The following is a 21,471-nucleotide window of genomic DNA, read 5'->3' as shown; positions in this document are numbered from 1 at the left end:
TAAAATATTTCTGAATTCTTATTTCAAATGTATGTCAAAGTAATTGAGATATTTTAAATAGTATTTGAACCCAGGTCTGGTTGCCTATATAGTGTTTTAACTGTAAAACTACTGAAGGCCCACCTGTAAGAAGAAAACACATTTGAAAATTTACAAAACCAGGGGCCATATGCACAAAGCATCTCAGAAAAGGTCCTAGGAATCCTGTTAAAACCTGTTTTTTGACCAAAAAAAACTCCCAACTCAGAGTAGGTTTAGGATGATGTTAAGACACTGCTTAGACAAACTCTGAGTCAGGAGTAAAATCAACTCATAAAAGTTTATCTCAGCTGGTAATCACGCCAGCTGTGAACTCTATAGCACGCTTCAGACAACCACGGTGAAAAACTAATAATAATTTTCGCCCAACATGATCACTTTGCCTACCCTTAATTCTTGCCTAATATGTTATCACTCATATTTATTTATATTGACCAATTCTGATGGTTTTTAAAAGCAGAATTTTTACTAAATTATTGTTATATCAACACACTCCACTCCCGTTTAACAACTCTAACTCGTTTTGGCACTGTAGCTAACGCATCAAGTAACTTGCCGATAATGATGCAGACAATGTTCGAAAGGTCTTTTGATCGAACATAAGCCCTAGCCATCCGTTTGTATGACAGATATGTGATAACCATGTTTCCATACGGACGTTATTGTAAAGCCCTGTACGTTTTGTACAAAACGCTGCCATAGATTTTTTAAGTAAGCTGTTCTTGGTTGATGACAGCGCGCCACACAGTGCAACCTGGTTTTTGTTGAATCATCTGCAACTGGACACTGACATTTTCTAACACTGTTTTTTTTTCACCGAATCGAGAACGAAGAAAGTATTGCCAAGAACATCTTGGTTGAAAAATCTATAGTGGCTTTTTGTGTAGGGCTTTCCTGTACTGCTCAGTATGGAAATTAAGTCATCACATATCTGGTGTACAAACTGGAAGCTACAGAAACCCCAGATGCCTTCAATTGCCAATTTACAGGCATGCCCAATTTAGGCATACTTTTTAACAATGTGCTCCAAAGGTATAACTTGAAAAAACATGATGTAGATAATTAAAGATTAACTTTTTAGGGATAGGGGGCAGCATTTTCACTTTGGATGAATAGCGTGCTCATTGTGAACTGCCTCCTACTCTGTCCCAGATGCTAATATATGCATATTATTATTACTATTGGATAGAAAACACTCTGAAGTTTCTAAAACTGTTTGAATTATGTCTGTGAGTATAACAGAACTCATATGGCAGGCAAACTTCCAAACAGGAAGTGGAAATTCTGAGGCTGGTTGTTTTTCAACTCATCGCCTATTCAAATCCCAGGAAGATATGGATTTGTTTGCACTTCCTACGCCTTCCACTAGATGTCAACAGTCGGTAGAACGTTGAATGAAGTTTATGCTGTGTTGTGGGGCCGGATGAGAGGGGAATGAGTCATTGGTCTGGCAGATTGCCAGTTCCTGGTCACGCGCATTCCACATGATATCGCCTTGCGTTCCATAACTTATACAGACACGAAGGAATGCTCCGGTTGGAACGTTATTGGATATATATGATAACAACATCCTGAAGATTGATTCTCTACTTAGTTTGACAAGTTTATTCGACCTGTGATATAACTTTTTTAAGTTTTCGTCCGACGTTATGCGTGACTTGCACGAGCGTTTGGATATATTGCAAGCGCGTGCTTGCAAAAGTAGCTACTTGGACATAAATAATTGACATTATTGAACAAAACAACAATTTATTGTCGAACTAGGATTCCTGGGAGTGCATTCTGATGAAGATTATCAAAGGTAAGGGAATATTTATGATGTAATTTCGTATTTCTGTTGACTCCAACATGGCGGAGAAATGTTGTTTTTATCTGAGCGCCGTCTCAGATTATTGCATGGTGTGCTTTTTCCGTAAAGTTTTTTTTAAATCTGACACAGCGGTTGCATTAAGAACAAGTGTATCTTTAATTCTATGTAAAACATGTATCTTTCATCAAAGTGTATGATGGCTATTTCTGTTATTAGATGTGGCTCTCTGCAATTTCTCCGGATATTTTGGAGGCATTTCTGAACATGGCGCCAATGTAAACTAAGATTTTTGGATATAAATATGCACATTATCAAACAAAAAATACATGTATTGTGTAACATGATGTCCTATGAGTGTCATCTGATGAAGATCATCAAAGGTTAGTGATTCATTTTATCTCTATTTCTGTTTTTGTGACTCCTATCTTTGGTTGGGAAAATGGCTGTGTGTTTTTGAACTTGGTGGTGATCTAACATAATCATATGTTGTGTTTTCGCTGTAAATCATTTTTTAAATCGGACGCGCTGGGTAGATTAACAAGATGTTTATCTTTCATTTGCTGTATTGGACTTGTTAATGTGTGAAAGCTACATATTTCAAAAAAATATTTTTGAATTTCCCACGCTGCCTTTTCAGCGGAATGTTGTGGTGGGGTTCCGCTAGCGGAACGTGTGTCCTAGAAAGGTTAACCAGTTAAGAGTTACCAGCAGGTGTCTTAATAATAGAAAAAGGCAGCGAGTCAGTGGTTCCTGCGCCACATGGAATTGCTTTTGAGTTGTTAAAAAAGTCACAATTGGTTATTCCCCATCATTTGCAGCAACGTCAATGAGCATCATCACTGTCTTTCCTTTGCACTATCTCAAAATGTTGTGATTACCAGCTGAGATAAACTTTTATGAGTTGATTTTACTCCTGGCTATATGATCCTTAAAATAATGTTTTGATATTTATATATGATCCACCCATAAATAATCTAGACCTACATACAACAGTATCTCTTGCTTATTTGACAATGACTTCACAAGCCTATTTCACATGATATGCCTAAATTCTTCAACGCACTAGGCTAAAAAATGTACTTTAGGACAGCTCAACTAGGTGGGACTTTATTGACTAAAGAGGACTCATGCATAGCTTTTATTTTTACCAATAAGAGTAGGAGTAAAATGTCTCTATTAGAATTTCCGAACAATTTTCTACTCTTGAGACGCTTTGTGGATACGGGCCCGAAATGTACATACAGTATTATTTTCACAAAAGCTCGTAATAACACAAGTTCTTGAAAACACAGGTCTGAAACACCAGAATGTAACACATTGATTAATTAATTACATAAAAGTATATACTGCATTACCTTTAGGGTATGTACCCTTTACGGTATGTACCCTTTAGGGTACGGTTTTGTTATTAAAATGAAACTTCTTTATCCAGTATATATACCAGCATTTATAGTACTGACAAGGAACTAAATGAATACTTTTTTGTTCTTATATCAGTTTGAATTTCATTCAAGAGTACATAATATTTAGTTTGTTTTTGATTTGCAATGCCCGATAACTGGTCAATGTCTCAGGATCACCTCCAAAGCTGTATCCAAATCCACCAGATGATGCTGAGCCACAAATTATTAGAACTACCTGGCTTGAACAACCACTGCCTGAGCCCAGTGATGCAAAAGTGGACAACCATATCAGGTTCAGACTATATGACCATGTCTTTCTGTCCCTTCAGTATGGGAGGTTGCTTTATATATTGAGTTTAGTCAGTCAGTCGGTCAGTCTGCCAGCTATCAGAGAACTCATAGTCAGAGCCCCTGCATAGTCACTCTCTGACACCTACAGAAACAGTTTACAGTATACTCCTAGTGGTGGAGACTGAGGTGGATCCTGGGAAACGGAGTCCTACAAGCTGTTTTTTTCAGTGGCAGCGGAGCTGGTGGTGCCGGAGCATTCTGCAGTCTCTGTGCTGCGGGGGAAGTAGACGGTGGTCTTGTGTTCTTCGTAGGTGTCGATGTGTTTGAGGTGCACCACCATGTGCAGCGCGTAGGCCAGGACCAGGAGAAGGATGAGGGAGGTGATCAGACCCATGAGGATAGCTGGGGTGAAGAACGTAGCGCAATCGCTGGCTGAGCCAAACTTGTTGGACAGCACATTGAACGATTGTATCTGTCGAGCAAAGAGAAATATAAAGATGAGATGTTAGAGTAAAGTAAACGATGCAACAAAGTAGGGCTGTAATGAAATCAGTATTGCAATATTTTTTCCATGGCAAAAAAGAAAACAACGAAGCAGACAAAAGTTTTTGGTCCTTAAAAACATGCTGTATGTAAAATATTGTATGCTATACCTTGAAAAATAAATAATTGTGAATCTGGATGACAACATAATAATGTTTGTTTCCAACATTAGGGCTGTGTTCCTAAAGAAGTGAAGCCGCTTCGTGTGTTGTTTTCTTGCCAAGATACTAAAGATTATCGCAATACTGGTATCGTCCCTGCTCTACAAAGATTACATTTATTTACTTTTATTTCAACAGGGAAGTCATATTGAAACTATAGTCTCTTTTGCAAATGAGCCCAGCACAATACGAAAACAAACACATCAATAGGCAATTATAGATAAACATAAATATACACAATATTCACATGAAATACACATTAAGATACAAAACACAGTCAATTAAAACAAACACTTTCTTCATTATAAAATCCTCTGTCACCTGTCTGAATTGCTCTAGGGACACCAAAGCATCCAACCGAAATGTATTTTGGAGATTTTTTAAAACATAGGGTGCAAGGAAGTTAAATGTAAATCTAAACAGTGAAGTTAAGTAAGTTGGAAGCTTGTGCAGCAGGGCTTTGTAAACAAAAAGAGTGTAATGATGTGATCTACGTGACTTCAAAAAGGTCCAGCCAACCTTTTGGTAAAGAATGCAGTCTCCTGTGATCAAGGGGACTCGTTCGATTATAGAACCATCCGATGAGCCAATCTTACGAGAATTTGAAAACAACATGTATTTAAGCACAAGTTTTATATCAGTAAGGGCGTCCTGTACAGTTGCAAAATCAGACTATAGCCTTGTCACAGCCAGGTCAGCAGTAGGGGAAATTGCTTTATTTACCAAAGATTTGAGAATCTTAGACAGACATGGAGGCCTGGAGATTGGATGATAATTATCAAGATCACTACCATCTCTGCCCTTATGGAGTGGCAGCACTGTTTTCCACACTTTTGGAATTTTTCATGATAACAATGTTAGATTTAAGATATAGGTTACTGAGCCAGCAATGAGGGGAGCAGCTAAAACAACTAAAACAGGAAGCGCCCGTGCTTAGGTCTATCCAACGCTGGTCTGACCAATCGGATTCCACGCTTCAAGATTACTTAAATCACGTGGACTGGGATATGTTTCGGGTAACCTCAGATAATAACATTGACGTATACACTGACTCTGTGAGCGAGTTAATAAGGAAGTGTGTAGGAGATGTTGTACCCACTGTGACTATTAAAACCTTCCCTAACCAGAAACCGTGGATAGATGGCAGCATTCGTGTAAAACTGAAAGCACGTACCACCGCATTTAATCATGGCAAGGCGACTGAAAATATGGCCGAACTACAAACAGTGTAGTTATTCCCTCCGTAAGGCAATCAAACAAGCAAAGTGTCAGTAGAGAGACAAAGTGGAGTCGCAATTCAATGGCTCAAACATGAGACGTATGTGGCAGAGTCTACAGACAATCACAGATTACAAAAAGAAAACCAGCCCCGTCGCGGACATCGACGTCTTGCTTCCAGACAAATTAAACAACTTACTTTGCACGCTTTGAGGACAATACAGTGCCACCGACGCGGCCCGCTACCAAAGACTGTGGGCTCTCCTTCTCGTGGCCGACGTGAGTAAAACATTTAAACGTGTTAACCCTCGCAAGGCTGCCGGCCCAGACGGCATCTCTAGCCGCGTCCTCAGAGCATGCGCAGACCAGCTGGCTGGTGTGTTTACGGACATATTCAATCAATCCTTATCCCAGTACGCTGTCCCCACATGCTTCAAGATGGCCACCATTGTTCCTGTTCCCAAGAAAGCTAAGGTAACTGAACTAAATGACTATCGCCCCCGTAGCACTCACTTGTCATCATGAAGTGCTTTGAGAGACTAGTCAAGGATCATATCACCTCCACCCTACCTGTCACTCTTGTCACAAGCCGGCTCATAGCCTGTGACAAAAATGAGGGGACACGAACAACAGGTATAGGCCAATTAAAAAGGTTCTTTATTCTAAACAAAGCTATTAACTTTAAACAAAGAAAAAGGAATGAGGTGTGGAAGTATCATAATGTAAGGTGTATGTAAAGTGCATGGATGTGTGAATCTGTGTGTGTGAATATGACTGAGTGAAAACTATGCAAAACTACAAAGGAACAAACAAAACAGGATCGTACTTGGAGGAGCAGAGAGAGAGAGAGAAAGGTGATTAGTGAAGCAGTTTTATACCCTGAGCCCAGGTGGCTCCAATCACTAACGACCCTCCTCTGCCTGCAGGAGGAACCGCCACACATCCTGGTTCAGTGTGACACTCTAGACCCACTTCAATTTGCTTACCACCCCAATAGGTCCACAGACGATGCAATCGCCATCACACTGCACACTGCCCTATCCCATCTGGACAAGAGGAATACATATGTATGAATGCTGTTCATTGACTACAGCTCAGCATTCAACACCATAGTACCCTCCAAACTCATCATTAAGCTTGAGACCCTGGGTCTCAACCCCGCCCTGTGCAACTGGGTCCTGGACTTCCTGACGGGCCACCCCCAGGTGGTGAAAGTAGGAAACAACATCTCTCCCCCTCTGATCCTCAACACTGGGGCCCCACAAGGGTGGGTTCTCAGCCCCCTCCTGTACTCCCTGTTCACCCACGACTGCGTGGCCATGCACGCCTCCAACTCAATCATCAAGTTTGCAGACGACACAAGAGTGGGCTTGACTACCAACAACGACGAGACAGCCTACAGGGAGGAGGTGAGGGCCCTCAGAGTGTGGTGTCAGGAAAATAACCTCTCACTCAATGTCAGCAAAACAAAAGAGATGATCGTGGACTTCAGGAAACAGCAAAGGGAGCACCCCCCTAACCACATCGACGGGGCAGCAGTGGAGAAGGTGGAACGTTTTAAGTTCCTCGGTGTACATATCACAGACAAACTGAAATGGTCCACACACACAGACAGTGTGGTGAAGAAGGCGCAACAGCGCCTCCTCAACCTCAGGAGGCTGAAAAAATGTGGCTTGTCACCGAAAACCCTCACTAACTTTTACAGGTGCACAATTGAGGGCTTCCTGTCAGGCTGTATAACGCCTGGTAAGACAACTGCACCGCCCACAACCGCAAGGCTCTCCAGAGGGTGGTGTGGTCTGCACAACGCATCACCGGGGACAAACTACCTGCCCTTCAGGACACCTACAACACCCGATGTCACAGGAAGGCAAAAAAGATCATCAAGGAGAACAACCACCCGAGCCACTGCCTGTTCACCCCGCTACCATCCAGAAGGCGAGGTCAGTACAGGTGCATCAAAGCTGGGACAGAGAGATTGAAAAACAGCTTCTATCTCAAGGCCATCAGATTGTTAAACAGCCACCACTAGCACAGAGAGGCGGCTGCCTACCTACAGACTTGATATCATTGGCCACTTTAATAAATGGAACACTAGTCACTTTAATAATACCACTTTAAGAATGTTTACATGTCTCACATTACTCATCTCGTATGGATATAATGTATACTGTATCCATCACTATCTATTCTTTACTACCTATTGCATCTTAGCCACTCTGTCACTGCTCATCCATATATTTAATACTATATATTCTTATCCCATTCCTTTACTAGATTGTGTGTATTGGTTTTGTAGTGGAATTTGTTAGATATTAGGTTTTGTTGTGGAATTGTTAGATACTACCTGTTAGATACTGCTGCACTGTCGGATCTAGAAGCATAAGCAATTTGCTACACTCGCAATAACATCTGCTAACCATGTCTATGTGACCAATAACATTTGATTTGAAGTACAGAATGCCGAAATGCAATAACTTGACGACCATTTTCTGAGTTAATCTGCAAAATGTCAGAATCAGCGTTAAGCCCACTCTTAGAGATAGTATGGCTAGACGGTCTTTGAAAAAGATAGCCCGCTGAAATAAAATGACAATTAAATGCATCAATGATGGCATTTTTGTCCGTAATGGGACCAGAATGAATTTGTTGGGGCGGAGAGTAGGAAGTGCAACCCTTTAGAGATTTGACAGTTTTCCAGAATTTAGCCAGATTCCCTTTACAATACAGATTGCCAATCTGGGCCTAAACCTGTGTTCCTGGCCTTGACCCAGGCAACATTTCTCTTGTGACTGACTTTGGATAATTCAGGAGTGAACCAGGCATTCGAACTACCTTTACTATCAGAGTTTTGAAGGGGGCATGATTATCTACAATAGTATTGAAGACATTTGCAAAAAAGCTTCAAGCTAAATCAGCTTAGGGATAGCTGAGATACAATCGAAGTCACTAAAATAAAGATTATGTAAAAAAAAAAAAAAAAAGCTTTTTAAATGTCCTCAGTGATGACACGAGGCTTAGATTTATGCATTCTCATATCTCTGACACAGACAACTGGCCAACGGTCACTAAAATCCAGTGAGAAAACCCCACTATCAACATATTTATATGGAGTATTCGTCAAAATAAGATCAATCAGGGTAGATTTCGATGGATGTTTAGGATTGGGCCGTGTAGGCTCAGTTATCAGCTGAGACAGGTTTAGGATTGGGCCGTGAAGGCTCAGTTATCAGCTGAGACAGGTTTAGGATTGGGCCGTGTAGGTTCAGTTATCAGCTGAGACAGGTTTAGCTCAGAGCAAATATCTTTTAGCGTATCTGACAATATTAGAATCTCCCAAAATGAATAGTTCCTATTTACCATACTTAGCAATTCAGATAAATTGTTAAGAGAACATGAAGAAGCCGAGAGGGGCGATACACTCCTACTAGTGTCAGCTGGTTATTAGGACTAAGGCCCACATTAAGAAGAAGACAACTAGTGTCAGCTGGTTATTAGTACCAAGGCCCACATTAAGAAGAAGACAACTAGTGTCAGCTGGTTATTAGGACCAAGGCCCACATTAAGAACAAGACAACTAGTGTCAGCTGGTTATTAGGACCAAGGCCCACATTAAGAACAAGACAACTAGTGTCAGCTGGTTATTAGGACCAAGGCCCACATTAAGAACAAGACAACTAGTGTCAGCTGGTTATTAGGACCAAGGCCCACATTAAGAACAAGACAACTAGTGTCAGCTGGTTATTAGGACCAAGGCCCACATTAAGAACAAGACAACTAGTGTCAGCTGGTTATTAGGACCAAGGCCCACATTAAGAACAAGACAACTAGTGTCAGCTGGTTATTAGGACCAAGGCCCACATTAAGAACAAGACAACTAGTGTCAGCTGGTTATTAGGACCAAGGCCCACATTAAGAACAAGACAACTAGTGTCAGCTGGTTATTAGGACCAAGGCCCACATTAAGAACAAGACAACTAGTGTCAGCTGGTTATTAGGACCAAGGCCCACATTAAGAACAAGACAACTAGTGTCAGCTGGTTATTAGGACCAAGGCCCACATTAAGAACAAGACAACTAGTGTCAGCTGGTTATTAGGACCAAGGCCCACATTAAGAACAAGACAACTAGTGTCAGCTGGTTATTAGGACCAAGGCCCACATTAAGAACAAGACAACTAGTGTCAGCTGGTTATTAGGACCAAGGCCCACATTAAGAACAAGACAACTAGTGTCAGCTGGTTATTAGGACCAAGGCCCACATTAAGAACAAGACAACTAGTGTCAGCTGGTTATTAGGACCAAGGCCCACATTAAGAACAAGACAACTAGTGTCAGCTGGTTATTAGGACCAAGGCCCACATTAAGAACAAGACAACTAGTGTCAGCTGGTTATTAGGACCAAGGCCCACATTAAGGACAAGACAACTAGTGTCAGCTGGTTATTAGGACCATGGCCCACATTAAGAACAAGACAACTAGTGTCAGCTGGTTATTAGGACCAAGGCCCACATTAAGAACAAGACAACTAGTGTCAGCTGGTTATTAGGACCAAGGCCCACATTAAGAACAAGACAACTAGTGTCAGCTGGTTATTAGGACCAAGGCCCACATTAAGGACAAGACAACTAGTGTCAGCTGGTTATTAGGACCAAGGCCCACATTAAGAACAAGACAACTAGTGTCAGCTGGTTATTAGGACCAAGGCCCACATTAAGAACAAGACAACTAGTGTCAGCTGGTTATTAGGACCAAGGCCCACATTAAGAACAAGACAACTAGTGTCAGCTGGTTATTAGGACCAAGGCCCACATTAAGAACAAGACAACTAGTGTCAGCTGGTTATTAGGACCAAGGCCCACATTAAGGACAAGACAACTAGTGTCAGCTGGTTATTAGGACCAAGGCCCACATTAAGGACAAGACAACTAGTGTCAGCTGGTTATTAGGACCAAGGCCCACATTAAGAACAAGACAACTAGTGTCAGCTGGTTATTAGGACCAAGGCCCACATTAAGAACAAGACAACTAGTGTCAGCTGGTTATTAGGACCAAGGCCCACATTAAGAACAAGACAACTAGTGTCAGCTGGTTATTAGGACCAAGGCCCACATTAAGAACAAGACAACTAGTGTCAGCTGGTTATTAGGACTAAGGCCCACATTAAGAACAAGACAACTAGTGTCAGCTGGTTATTAGGACCAAGGCCCACATTAAGAACAAGACAACTAGTGTCAGCTGGTTATTAGGACCAAGGCCCACATTAAGAACAAGACAACTAGTGTCAGCTGGTTATTAGGACCAAGGCCCACATTAAGAACAAGACAACTAGTGTCAGCTGGTTATTAGGACCAAGGCCCACATTAAGAACAAGACAACTAGTGTCAGCTGGTTATTAGGACCAAGGCCCACATTAAGAACAAGACAACTAGTGTCAGCTGGTTATTAGGACCAAGGCCCACATTAAGAACAAGACAACTAGTGTCAGCTGGTTATTAGGACCAAGGCCCACATTAAGAACAAGACAACTAGTGTCAGCTGGTTATTAGGACCAAGGCCCACATTAAGAACAAGACAACTAGTGTCAGCTGGTTATTAGGACCAAGGCCCACATTAAGAACAAGACAACTAGTGTCAGCTGGTTATTAGGACCAAGGCCCACATTAAGGACAAGACAACTAGTGTCAGCTGGTTATTAGGACCAAGGCCCACATTAAGAACAAGACAACTAGTGTCAGCTGGTTATTAGGACCAAGGCCCACATTAAGAACAAGACAACTAGTGTCAGCTGGTTATTAGGACCAAGGCCCACATTAAGAACAAGACAACTAGTGTCAGCTGGTTATTAGGACCAAGGCCCACATTAAGAACAAGACAACTAGTGTCAGCTGGTTATTAGGACCAAGGCCCACATTAAGAACAAGACAACTAGTGTCAGCTGGTTATTAGGACCAAGGCCCACATTAAGAACAAGACAACTAGTGTCAGCTGGTTATTAGGACCAAGGCCCACATTAAGAACAAGACAACTAGTGTCAGCTGGTTATTAGGACCAAGGCCCACATTAAGGACAAGACAACTAGTGTCAGCTGGTTATTAGGACCAAGGCCCACATTAAGAACAAGACAACTAGTGTCAGCTGGTTATTAGGACCAAGGCCCACATTAAGAACAAGACAACTAGTGTCAGCTGGTTATTAGGACCAAGGCCCACATTAAGAACAAGACAACTAGTGTCAGCTGGTTATTAGGACCAAGGCCCACATTAAGAACAAGACAACTAGTGTCAGCTGGTTATTAGGACCAAGGCCCACATTAAGAACAAGACAACTAGTGTCAGCTGGTTATTAGGAACAAGGCCCACATTAAGAACAAGACAACTAGTGTCAGCTGGTTATTAGGACCAAGGCCCACATTAAGAACAAGACAACTAGTGTCAGTTGGTTATTAGGACCAAGGCCCACATTAAGAACAAGACAACTAGTGTCAGCTGGATATTAGGACCAAGGCCCACATTAAGAACAAGACAACTAGTGTCAGCTGGTTATTAGGACCAAGGCCCACATTAAGAACAAGACAACTAGTGTCAGCTGGTTATTAGGAACAAGGCCCACATTAAGAACAAGACAACTAGTGTCAGCTGGTTATTAGGACCAAGGCCCACATTAAGAACAAGACAACTAGTGTCAGCTGGTTATTAGGACCAAGGCCCACATTAAGAACAAGACAACTAGTGTCAGCTGGTTATTAGGACCAAGGCCCACATTAAGAACAAGACAACTAGTGTCAGCTGGTTATTAGGAACAAGGCCCACATTAAGAACAAGACAACTAGTGTCAGTTGGTTATTAGGACCAAGGCCCACATTAAGAACAAGACAACTAGTGTCAGCTGGTTATTAGGACCAAGGCCCACATTAAGAACAAGACAACTAGTGTCAGCTGGTTATTAGGACCAAGGCCCACATTAAGAACAAGACAACTAGTGTCAGTTGGTTATTAGGACCAAGGCCCACATTAAGAACAAGACAACTAGTGTCAGCTGGTTATTAGGACCAAGGCCCACACTAAGAACAAAACAACCAAAATGCTTAGGGACAGAGGTAGCAAGAGATACAAAAATATTTGAATGGTCAATATGGCAACCCCCCCACCTCTTCCTATTCTGTCCCATCTGTAATCATTATAACCAGATAGAGACACATCAGAGTCCAGCACAGAATTATTTTAGAAATTACCAGAATGTCCACATTGGATTCAGAAGCCAGAATTTCAATAAAATCCATCTTTGAAATCAAAGTTCTGGAATTTACATGAACTAATCCTAGACCGCAGCTGCCGGATTTCAGGTCAGATGGAGTCTCTAATACAAGCATGCTATGATCAGTAGGTAACCCCTTATTTGAAAATACCATGGGATTGGTTTGAATTGGTATAGGTACAAGATTGTCTAGAACCATTGGGCCTATGCCTCGAGTGAGGACATGGGTTAAAAATAAGAGTCAATGACGGTTACCTGTTGCGGGCCTGCAGTATGATGAAAATGCTGATAATTTATGGTTGTCTCAGCGCAGCACATAAAGGATATGATATCCTTTTTTAATCTTGTGGATTTTTATATATCATGTAACTCTTTAAGAAACCAAACATGAATCTTTCTGGGTTCATACACAAACACAATAAAAAACAATACAATAAATAACAAGGTATTGTTATGGTATAAAAAATGATGCCACCTAGAGGTATAACTAGGAACTGCCCTGTATTATGACGAGTTGAATGAAGCCACACTCAAGTTGCAGTTCTGTTTACAGATCATTCATGATTATTTTACCAAAAGGTTTTAACAAACAATTCAAGTTATCCAGTTATTCACTACAATTCAACAGGAGTAGCTGCCGAGTTCCAACAGAACCCTCAGAACATGCGCCCCTATTAAAACGTGCCTCTCCCTCCTACCATAAAACGATGCCTCCCTGTAAAATCAATGCATAACAACCTGGAAGTCTGTGAAGGTGATGTGCCAGTTTGCGGAGTTGTCTGTGATGGAGCTGGGTACGAGCAGCGTGTCGTACTTCTGCAGACTGCTGACGTGCTGACAGTGGTAGGAGTGGGTACTAGGAGCGTAAACATCGGTGGCGTTGAACGTTGCCTCGTGGGTCCAGTTGTAGTGGATGTGTACGCTGTCCAGAGTGAACCAGTTCTGCCCTGCCGACTCATAGAATGTGTTGGACATTTGTAGTCTGTTGGAACAGTGCATACATTGATTACACAATTACATTTGAGTAATTTAGCAGATGCTCTTATCAAGAGAGACTTACAGTCAGTGTACAGTACAATAAATAAATATCAAGTATCACAACCAAAATGGACCCCGCACAATATACTTCAGACCAAGTGTTTTATTTACCTACATGTGACCTGACAAGGAAATCCATGGGCCAATCTATTATTTGCAAAATGGTCCTTAAAGTCTAGCACTGGCTATAAAAAATAATGAAGAGGCAAACCTAATTGCAAGTCCTCTCAAGTCCTCCACATCTCCGAAACGTAGTACAAGCCTGGTGGAAAAACAAGGTTCAATAGTACTATCGAATGAATGAATCAATTAATGACATTTTATTTTTGTGTCAAATTGCCAGTTGGCAACCCATTCCTCATTGGATTAATTGACACATAAACAAACATTACAATAATTCACTCTGATAATTCAGTGATAATTCTTCTTCCGGTGTTCTCTGTCATTACTTAATCCTTTGAAAATGGAGGATAGCGAGGAAGAGTAATGTATCGGGAAGGGCAGGAGGAATATCTACAGCCGCTAAGCAGACATACGTAGCTTTGTCTTTGCTGCACATAGAGCCTTTGGTGTCCACTGGTGCATCGGGGCCGAAGGCCTTCTCTGTGAGATCCACTAAGGTGCTGTTCCTGAACCTGATAGCAAGCTTCCTGGCCCTAAACAGGATACATGTTTTGCTGTTGTAAACCACGCTCAGAGGAGAGTAAGGAAGAATGCTGGATGTCTGCAGTAGGCTCCGTTTGGTTCTGTGTGGGGAGTCCAGCTGCCACTCATAGGGCTGACGGTGGGAAAGAGAGGATGAAACAGGAAGGGGTGAAAGAGGGAAAGAGATAGCAGAAGAGACAGAGGGGAAGACAAAAGAAAATAAGAAAGGGAGAAGGAGAGGTAGAAAGAGATAAGATGGTGGCTCACTGATTGACAAACAACAGTAATCTGAAAAACTATTACAGATTGCTTTTTCATCTCATTGTGGGGTCTACAGTGGGCGTTCATTGACCAATAAGACTTTGTGTAAAGGTGTTGTTGTTAGGAATAATCTAATCTATTTATAATTTTATGTTGAAATTAAATCTAATGGTTTATCTCACTGAGACTAAGCCTTCTGTCTGGGATTAGTTTCAGACGGCTGGGAATAAAAGCTTTTTTCATGAACAACACCATATTGGATTCCTAGAAACGTCAGTCTCTAGTGTCTAATCACACACACAGTAGTCTATATCTCCCTTCTCTGAAGTGTGCACTCGTTCACTATTTTCTGCAAATCTGGTAGAGGCATTGGCTAGTGGGAGTTTCCACCATATTTGTTGTACCAGTCATCTCCTTTCAAGTCAGTGAAGTGAAGTGAACAAGTGCACACTTCGGGAGGAAGGAAAGATAATAATTGGGACCTGCAGGACTCTCCTGAGAGGGTCCTCCGCTATAAGCGAAGAACTCTCCCCATCGGAAGCAGCACTGTGGCTCTGGGCAGCCAACCCATCTGTATACAAGGAGAAAGAGAGACATTTTATTAAATAAAATATTTAGAACTTATAAAGCAATTATCAAATTAATATTAACAATGTGTCACTACTACTACACCAGTGTCACTATTACACAGATAAATTAACAACACAAGGTGAAGTGCTACCAGTGAATTTAGTGTATGTTTTTATACACATACCATAAAAAAAACAATTCAAAACATTTACATAATCCATTGACAATAAGGGAAAATAACTCACTGTTTTGAACCCTGATATCTTGGGATGTGGGCCCCGCTAAACTGTAAACATACAAAAATAAATGATTATTTCAGATGATATAGAAGTAGCCTATAAGGTACTGGACAGTGAACATCAACGTAAATATCCCTTATAGTATTACTAGGACTGTAGATGTAGAGACAATGGTAGATTGAACATAACATCATTAAAATAAAAAGTATTTAATATTAATGTCACAAATGTATAATTTGTACAGTTCTTTATTTAAAATGTAGTTATTTGTTACATTTAAAACCTATCAGTACTACTTATTTCTCTGTGAGTGAGGCGGATATATAACATTTAGCAAATAAAACATGATTTTTTGTCTCTCTGAAATTAAACCATCAAGTGATAGATTTTAAACAAATACATGTCTGTCTTTGAACAACCCCATGCCATGATCAGATAGTGGAACAAACACACCAATCTCTTTCAGAATTTCTTAAAAAGATAAAAGGTAATTTACCAACAAATCTTCCCAGACCGTGGTGTCCTGACTGTGAACCAGGGGAGCTAGCAGCCAGACCATGGTATCCTGACTGTGAACCAGGGGAGCTAGCAGCCAGACCATGGTATCCTGACTGTGAACCAGGGGAGCTAGCAGCCAGACCATGGTGTCCTGACTGTGAACCAGGGGAGCTAGCAGCCAGACCATGGTGTCCTGACTGTGAACCAGGGGAGCTAGCAGCCAGACCATGGTGTCCTGACTGTGAACCAGGGGAGCTAGCAGTCAGACCATGGTGTCCTGACTGTGAACCAGGGGAGCTAGCAGCCAGACCATGGTGTCCTGACTGTGAACCAGGGGAGCTAGCAGCCAGACCATGGTGTCCTGACTGTGAACCAGGGGAGCTAGCAGCCAGACCATGGTGTCCTGACTGTGAACCAGGGGAGCTAGCAGCCAGACCATGGTGTCCTGACTGTGAACCAGGGGAGCTAGCAGCCAAACCATGGTGTCCTGACTGTGAACCAGGGGAGCTAGCAGCCAAACCATGGTGTCCTGACTGTGAACCAGGGGAGCTAGCAGCCAGACCATGGTGTCCTGACTGTGAACCAGGGGAGCTAGCAGCCAGACCATGGTGTCCTGACTGTGAACCAGGGGAGCTAGTAGCCAGACCATGGTGTCCTGACTGTGAACCAGGGGAGCTAGCAGCCAGACCATGGTGTCCTGACTGTGAACCAGGGGAGCTAGCAGCCAGACCATGGTGTCCTGACTGTGAACCAGGGGAACTAGCAGCCAGACCATGGTGTCCTGACTGTGAACCAGGGGAACTAGCAGCCAGACCATGGTATCCTGACTGTGAACCAGGGGAGCTAGCAGCCAGACCATGGTATCCTTACCTGGGAATCAGGGGAGCTAGCAGCCAGACCATGGTATACTCATTAGGGCTAAGGGGGGTTAGCGTAGACTGTCTGCCCACCAGATCTGAGGAAGCTACCTGGACTGGCAGGCAGCAGTGTTGGAGTCCTCAGGAAGTAAACTGAAATTCCAATGTTCTTCATTTGAATTGGAATTTCAGTTAACTTCCTGAATTGAAATGGAATTGACTCCAACCCTGACTGACAAACATTAGCAGTGTAATTTTAGCACTAGCCTGTAGTCTGTAAAAAAGCGTCTCGGTACTTTTATATCAATGCAAATTTCAGCAATGTAATGTACAAAGCACATTTTCTACAGCTTTCGTCTTCGGGTGTCGAGTAGAATTCTCCATTGGACCATTACTAGTCTATTAGAGCAGTGGGTAGTTCGCATCTATAGTTTACCCAGTCATAATCCAATGCAGAGTCTGGTGCTTGCAACCGCAGGATAGTGTGTTTGATTCCCAGGACCACCCGTAAGTAAAATGTATGCAAGCGTGACTGTAAGTCACTTTGGATAAAAGCGCTGCTAAATAGTATTTATATTACATTGTGCTTATATTCTGCATGAATCAGAATTCCTTATCTGATTCGTTCATCACTTCATAAAGCATGACCCTGCAGTAAGGCACTGCATTGTGTGTGGCGATTTGTTTAATACTATTGCAGAGAGGCATATACTACTGTAATACTATGTTGTCTATGACATGAATAGAACATATTCAGTGTACCTCAGTGTAAAAGTGTAATTATCTGACATTTGTTATTGAAAGCCCATCTGTGGCTGTATCTCTGTTGGCCTGGTTCAGTGATGTAACAATACATTTGGGAGTTGATAAGGAGTGAGTGCTCTGTCTTCTTTTCACCAGCAGATGCCATTGTTATGTAATAAAAAGTGACAGAACACTGAGTAGTCATTTATCTGAACACAAATGTCAACCTGAATTTGCTACACAGACCTACACGGCCTCATCAAAACCACTAACCCAAGCAAAAATGTAGCTTTCATTCAAATGACTGAACCGATTGTGATGATCTACAGGGGATAAAGAAATCCTCTCCTACCTCTGTCCCCACCCCACCCTACACATCAGCTTACAAATCCACTCTGTACTCTACCCTGCTGCTGTCATTGACTGGCTGCAACATAGCATGTTGTGGACCAGCCATTACATAATAAATATGATCCACTGATCATCTCTCTCACTCACCTCACAATGCCAGGCATGTCATGTATTCTGTGAGGGTAAGTTTGAAGATAAGAGGGGCTGCTTTTAGACTTCCACCTGTGCTCAGACTAATGCCTGCACTGCCTTACATGTCGCCACCAATGCCCTTGAGGCAATATGTTGCCAATTACATTCTGGTTCTTTATGAAGTTAAATGTTCCCTAATAGATGAGCCCAAGGTGTTGGGAGACAGGGCAGAGTATAATTACTTTGGTAAACAGGTCGGTTGTGGGGGGGGTTGATCTTTTCAGTTAAAGATCGAACATGTTAAGCAGTATTGTCCATGTATAGTTTGTTCCTAAATGCACAAAAGACACATTGACAAGTGAAATGAGCCTGAAAATGTGTTTTATTGATTATGTTTCAGGATTATTGCATTTGGAATGATCCTGACCTCTCGGATCATCAGGTGACTTTGTTTACTGTATTCTATGTTTTCATCACCTGATTAAATCACATTATAAACTGGGTGGTTCAAGCCCTGAATGCTGGTTGGCTGACAGCCCTGGTATATCAGACCATATACCACGGGTATGACAAAACATGTATTTTTACTGCTCTAATTACATTGGTAACCAGTTTATAATAGCAATAAGGCACCGCAGGGTTTGTGGTATGTGGCCAATATACCACAGCTAAGGGCTGTATCCAGGCACTCCGCGTTTCGGCGTGCACAAGAACACCCCTTAGCCGTGGTATATTGTCCATATACCACACCCCTTCACGTTTATTGCTTAAATATCACAATATCACATAGCTACTCTACTGGGAGCATTATAAGCCCATTCTTTGTATTCAGGGCATGTTTACAGGCATCTGAATTGAAATATCAATAAAATATGATATGAAGAAATGTATAAACAGTACATGCACAATACTGCCTAACATTTTAGCTTAATATCTGATCTTATATTTAGATATAAAGCCCCTGTGCTGTCTATTCAAGAAAGGTTGACTGGAGGCTGCTGGAGCCTAGGCAGCAGCAGCTGGGGCAAATGTCAGGGTTATGACAAAATGCCACATGCCAAAACAGGATGATTAAGAAGTCAGCAGGGTTCAGAAGGTAGGGGTATTCAAGGCACCAGGATCTACCGAGCAATCTGCTATGTCATATTTCAGTCAAAATATGGTGGATCCGGCTCCCCCAGACTACTGCATTCATTAAAGTTATACAAAATACAATTCATGGGATATTATATCCATGTTCTTAAAATGAACTGCAATAATCCCATTGTCATTCACTAGAACCAAAATCAATGAATTGCTGTCCAATGGAATACTACAAACAAATACATTAATTTACTATAACAATCTGTATCCTTTTCGTCATAGTTAACATATTCTATTCAATATATTCAACTGTAAAACTAATGAAAATAACGTTTCTGTATTACAGAAATAACAAAAGGTTTTTATGTGATTACTGTTTTTACATTTTGATTATTTGAGTGGCAGCCGTGCCAGACATATTGAGGTGAATAGCATAGAATAAAATAGAAGAGAATTCCTCCATCTAGCATCTTACGGAGCTGTACTCAAATAGTGGAATTCTCAGAGGAAGGCTGTCTGCAGTATACAGCACACATAATTTGACTCCATCTCATCTCTGATGTAGCAGCATTCATCCCTGTCTATTTTTTGTAGTGCATATATGGATTTGCCCTGTAAACTGATGCCTTCAGAGCAACACCTATGCATTGTCTCTTGTATTTCACTGACAGAGCCCTAGTAGCAACATTTGCATTGCAGATGTGCACACTACAGTATCGTACCCTACAGTAACAGTGCAGCACATCTCAAATGTACAAGAGGGGAATCACTATCACAATGGTTACAGATGATACGAGATCATGCTTTTTACAGATTCACAAACGCATTCTAAAACGGTATCTTTCTCCTCATTCCCACGGTCTCATCACACTATAAAAGACCCTCGTTCTCCCCCTCCGTCTGCACAGCATCCATCCATCGCCCTGCCTGACTCCAGCCTAGAGTTGAAATAGCTCCTTTCACACCTACCTTTTTTCCACAACCGCAGACACTTGATCAAAGGACAAAGAGAGCTGCAGAAAATAAACGACAGAAAATAAATAAAAATACATAAAGAAGTCTTGTTTTGCCATGGAGCCGGCCAGGTGAGACTGCCACAGTTGATGACTGCTTCATAACGTTCTTCGATAAGAGCCGAAGCCTGAACCTAATGATGGACACGGGCAGCAGCCAATAGGCATCTAGAGGGAGGGGTAATGATGTGTCACGGTCACACCCACTCAGAACACACGCACACAAAGCCCATGAGCTGCTCTCAACAAAACTGATTCATAAATACACAGATACTTATTTGTTCAAGGTCAGTATGCTTGCCGGGATTTTTTTTCGATAGGGAAGGCACCCCCATGATTAAATGACCTAGATACGATGCTATCTCTATTGGAATTAATTTGAAGGATAAACCAGTTATCTGGCCCTCATATCATCATGGCAACCTAATCATCCCCAGCTTCCAATTGGCTCATTCATCCCCCCCTCCTCTCTCTGTAACTCCCCAGGTCGTTGCTGTAAATGAGAACGTGTTCTCAGTCAATTTACCTGGTAAAATAAGGGTAAAATAAATACAAATTATTCAGAAGAAAAAAAGCTCTGCATCCGATTCGATCATGGGTTAATGAAGCAGTATGAAATGTGACAAAAGACATGTTAAACCACTGGAATTACATCCTCATCAATGGAATATAGCTGTCTGACAATAGAGGAATCCGTTCTGTCTCCTAGACTAGTCTACCCTTCTGTTTGTACATCAGTAATCCATGAATGATGAGATTGTACAATATGCTTGTAAAGAACAGGCAGGCCCGCACACTGTTGATGCTCCTCAGCAACCTGAGCAAATTAAACTGTTTTTTCGAGGTTTCAGAGAGTGACGTCACCGATTGACACGCCACTGGCGCGCACCGCTAACTAGCCAACCATTTCACACCAGTTGCAGCAGCAGGCACTGTATTTCAACCCCTATAACTAATTTTATTATGACAACTGACTGGTGTCACCACCCCTTAATTTAAAATAAAAACTATTATCATATCATGAGCATTATATTATGATGTTTTGGCTCTATTTTATTATTTTATTACTATTTAGATGATTACAATATGAATCAGTCCATTGATAGCCTATGTTCTTTTTACCCTACTTTTTTATTGTAGCGTATTGTACCTAGATTTTCCTCGGTTTGAACTTGGACCCATTTGTATGTATGTAATCCTTTATGACCATATGTACCTCTGTGATTAATTATGATTGACTATGCGCAAAAGTGAGTTGAATTGTTTCCACACACACCTGCATCATGTGCTTAACGGTCATGTAAGGTGAAATGTGTATA

General features: G+C 41.7%; 1 protein-coding gene across 1 annotated transcript; it reads right to left on the bottom strand.

Annotated features, from left to right (window-relative positions):
* Nucleotides 1-3,498: 3,498 nt before the first annotated feature.
* Nucleotides 3,499-20,212, bottom strand: atp6ap1la (ATPase H+ transporting accessory protein 1 like a). The gene is made up of 7 exons (XM_038963826.1): nucleotides 20,109-20,212; nucleotides 15,481-15,521; nucleotides 15,148-15,236; nucleotides 14,296-14,537; nucleotides 13,971-14,021; nucleotides 13,460-13,703; nucleotides 3,499-4,015 (listed from the first exon to the last, which is right to left on the bottom strand). The coding sequence occupies exons 1-7, from the start codon at nucleotides 20,210-20,212 to the stop codon at nucleotides 3,752-3,754; spliced, it is 1,035 nt and encodes a 344-aa protein (XP_038819754.1). The 3' UTR covers nucleotides 3,499-3,751.
* Between the last annotated feature and the right edge of the window lie 1,259 nt (nucleotides 20,213-21,471).

The sequence above is a fragment of the Salvelinus namaycush genome, chromosome 2, assembly GCF_016432855.1.
Source record: "Salvelinus namaycush isolate Seneca chromosome 2, SaNama_1.0, whole genome shotgun sequence".
Taxonomy (NCBI): domain Eukaryota; kingdom Metazoa; phylum Chordata; class Actinopteri; order Salmoniformes; family Salmonidae; genus Salvelinus; species Salvelinus namaycush.
The sequence above is the reverse complement of the archived record's forward strand: the minus strand, read 5'-3'. Positions and strand labels throughout refer to the sequence as shown.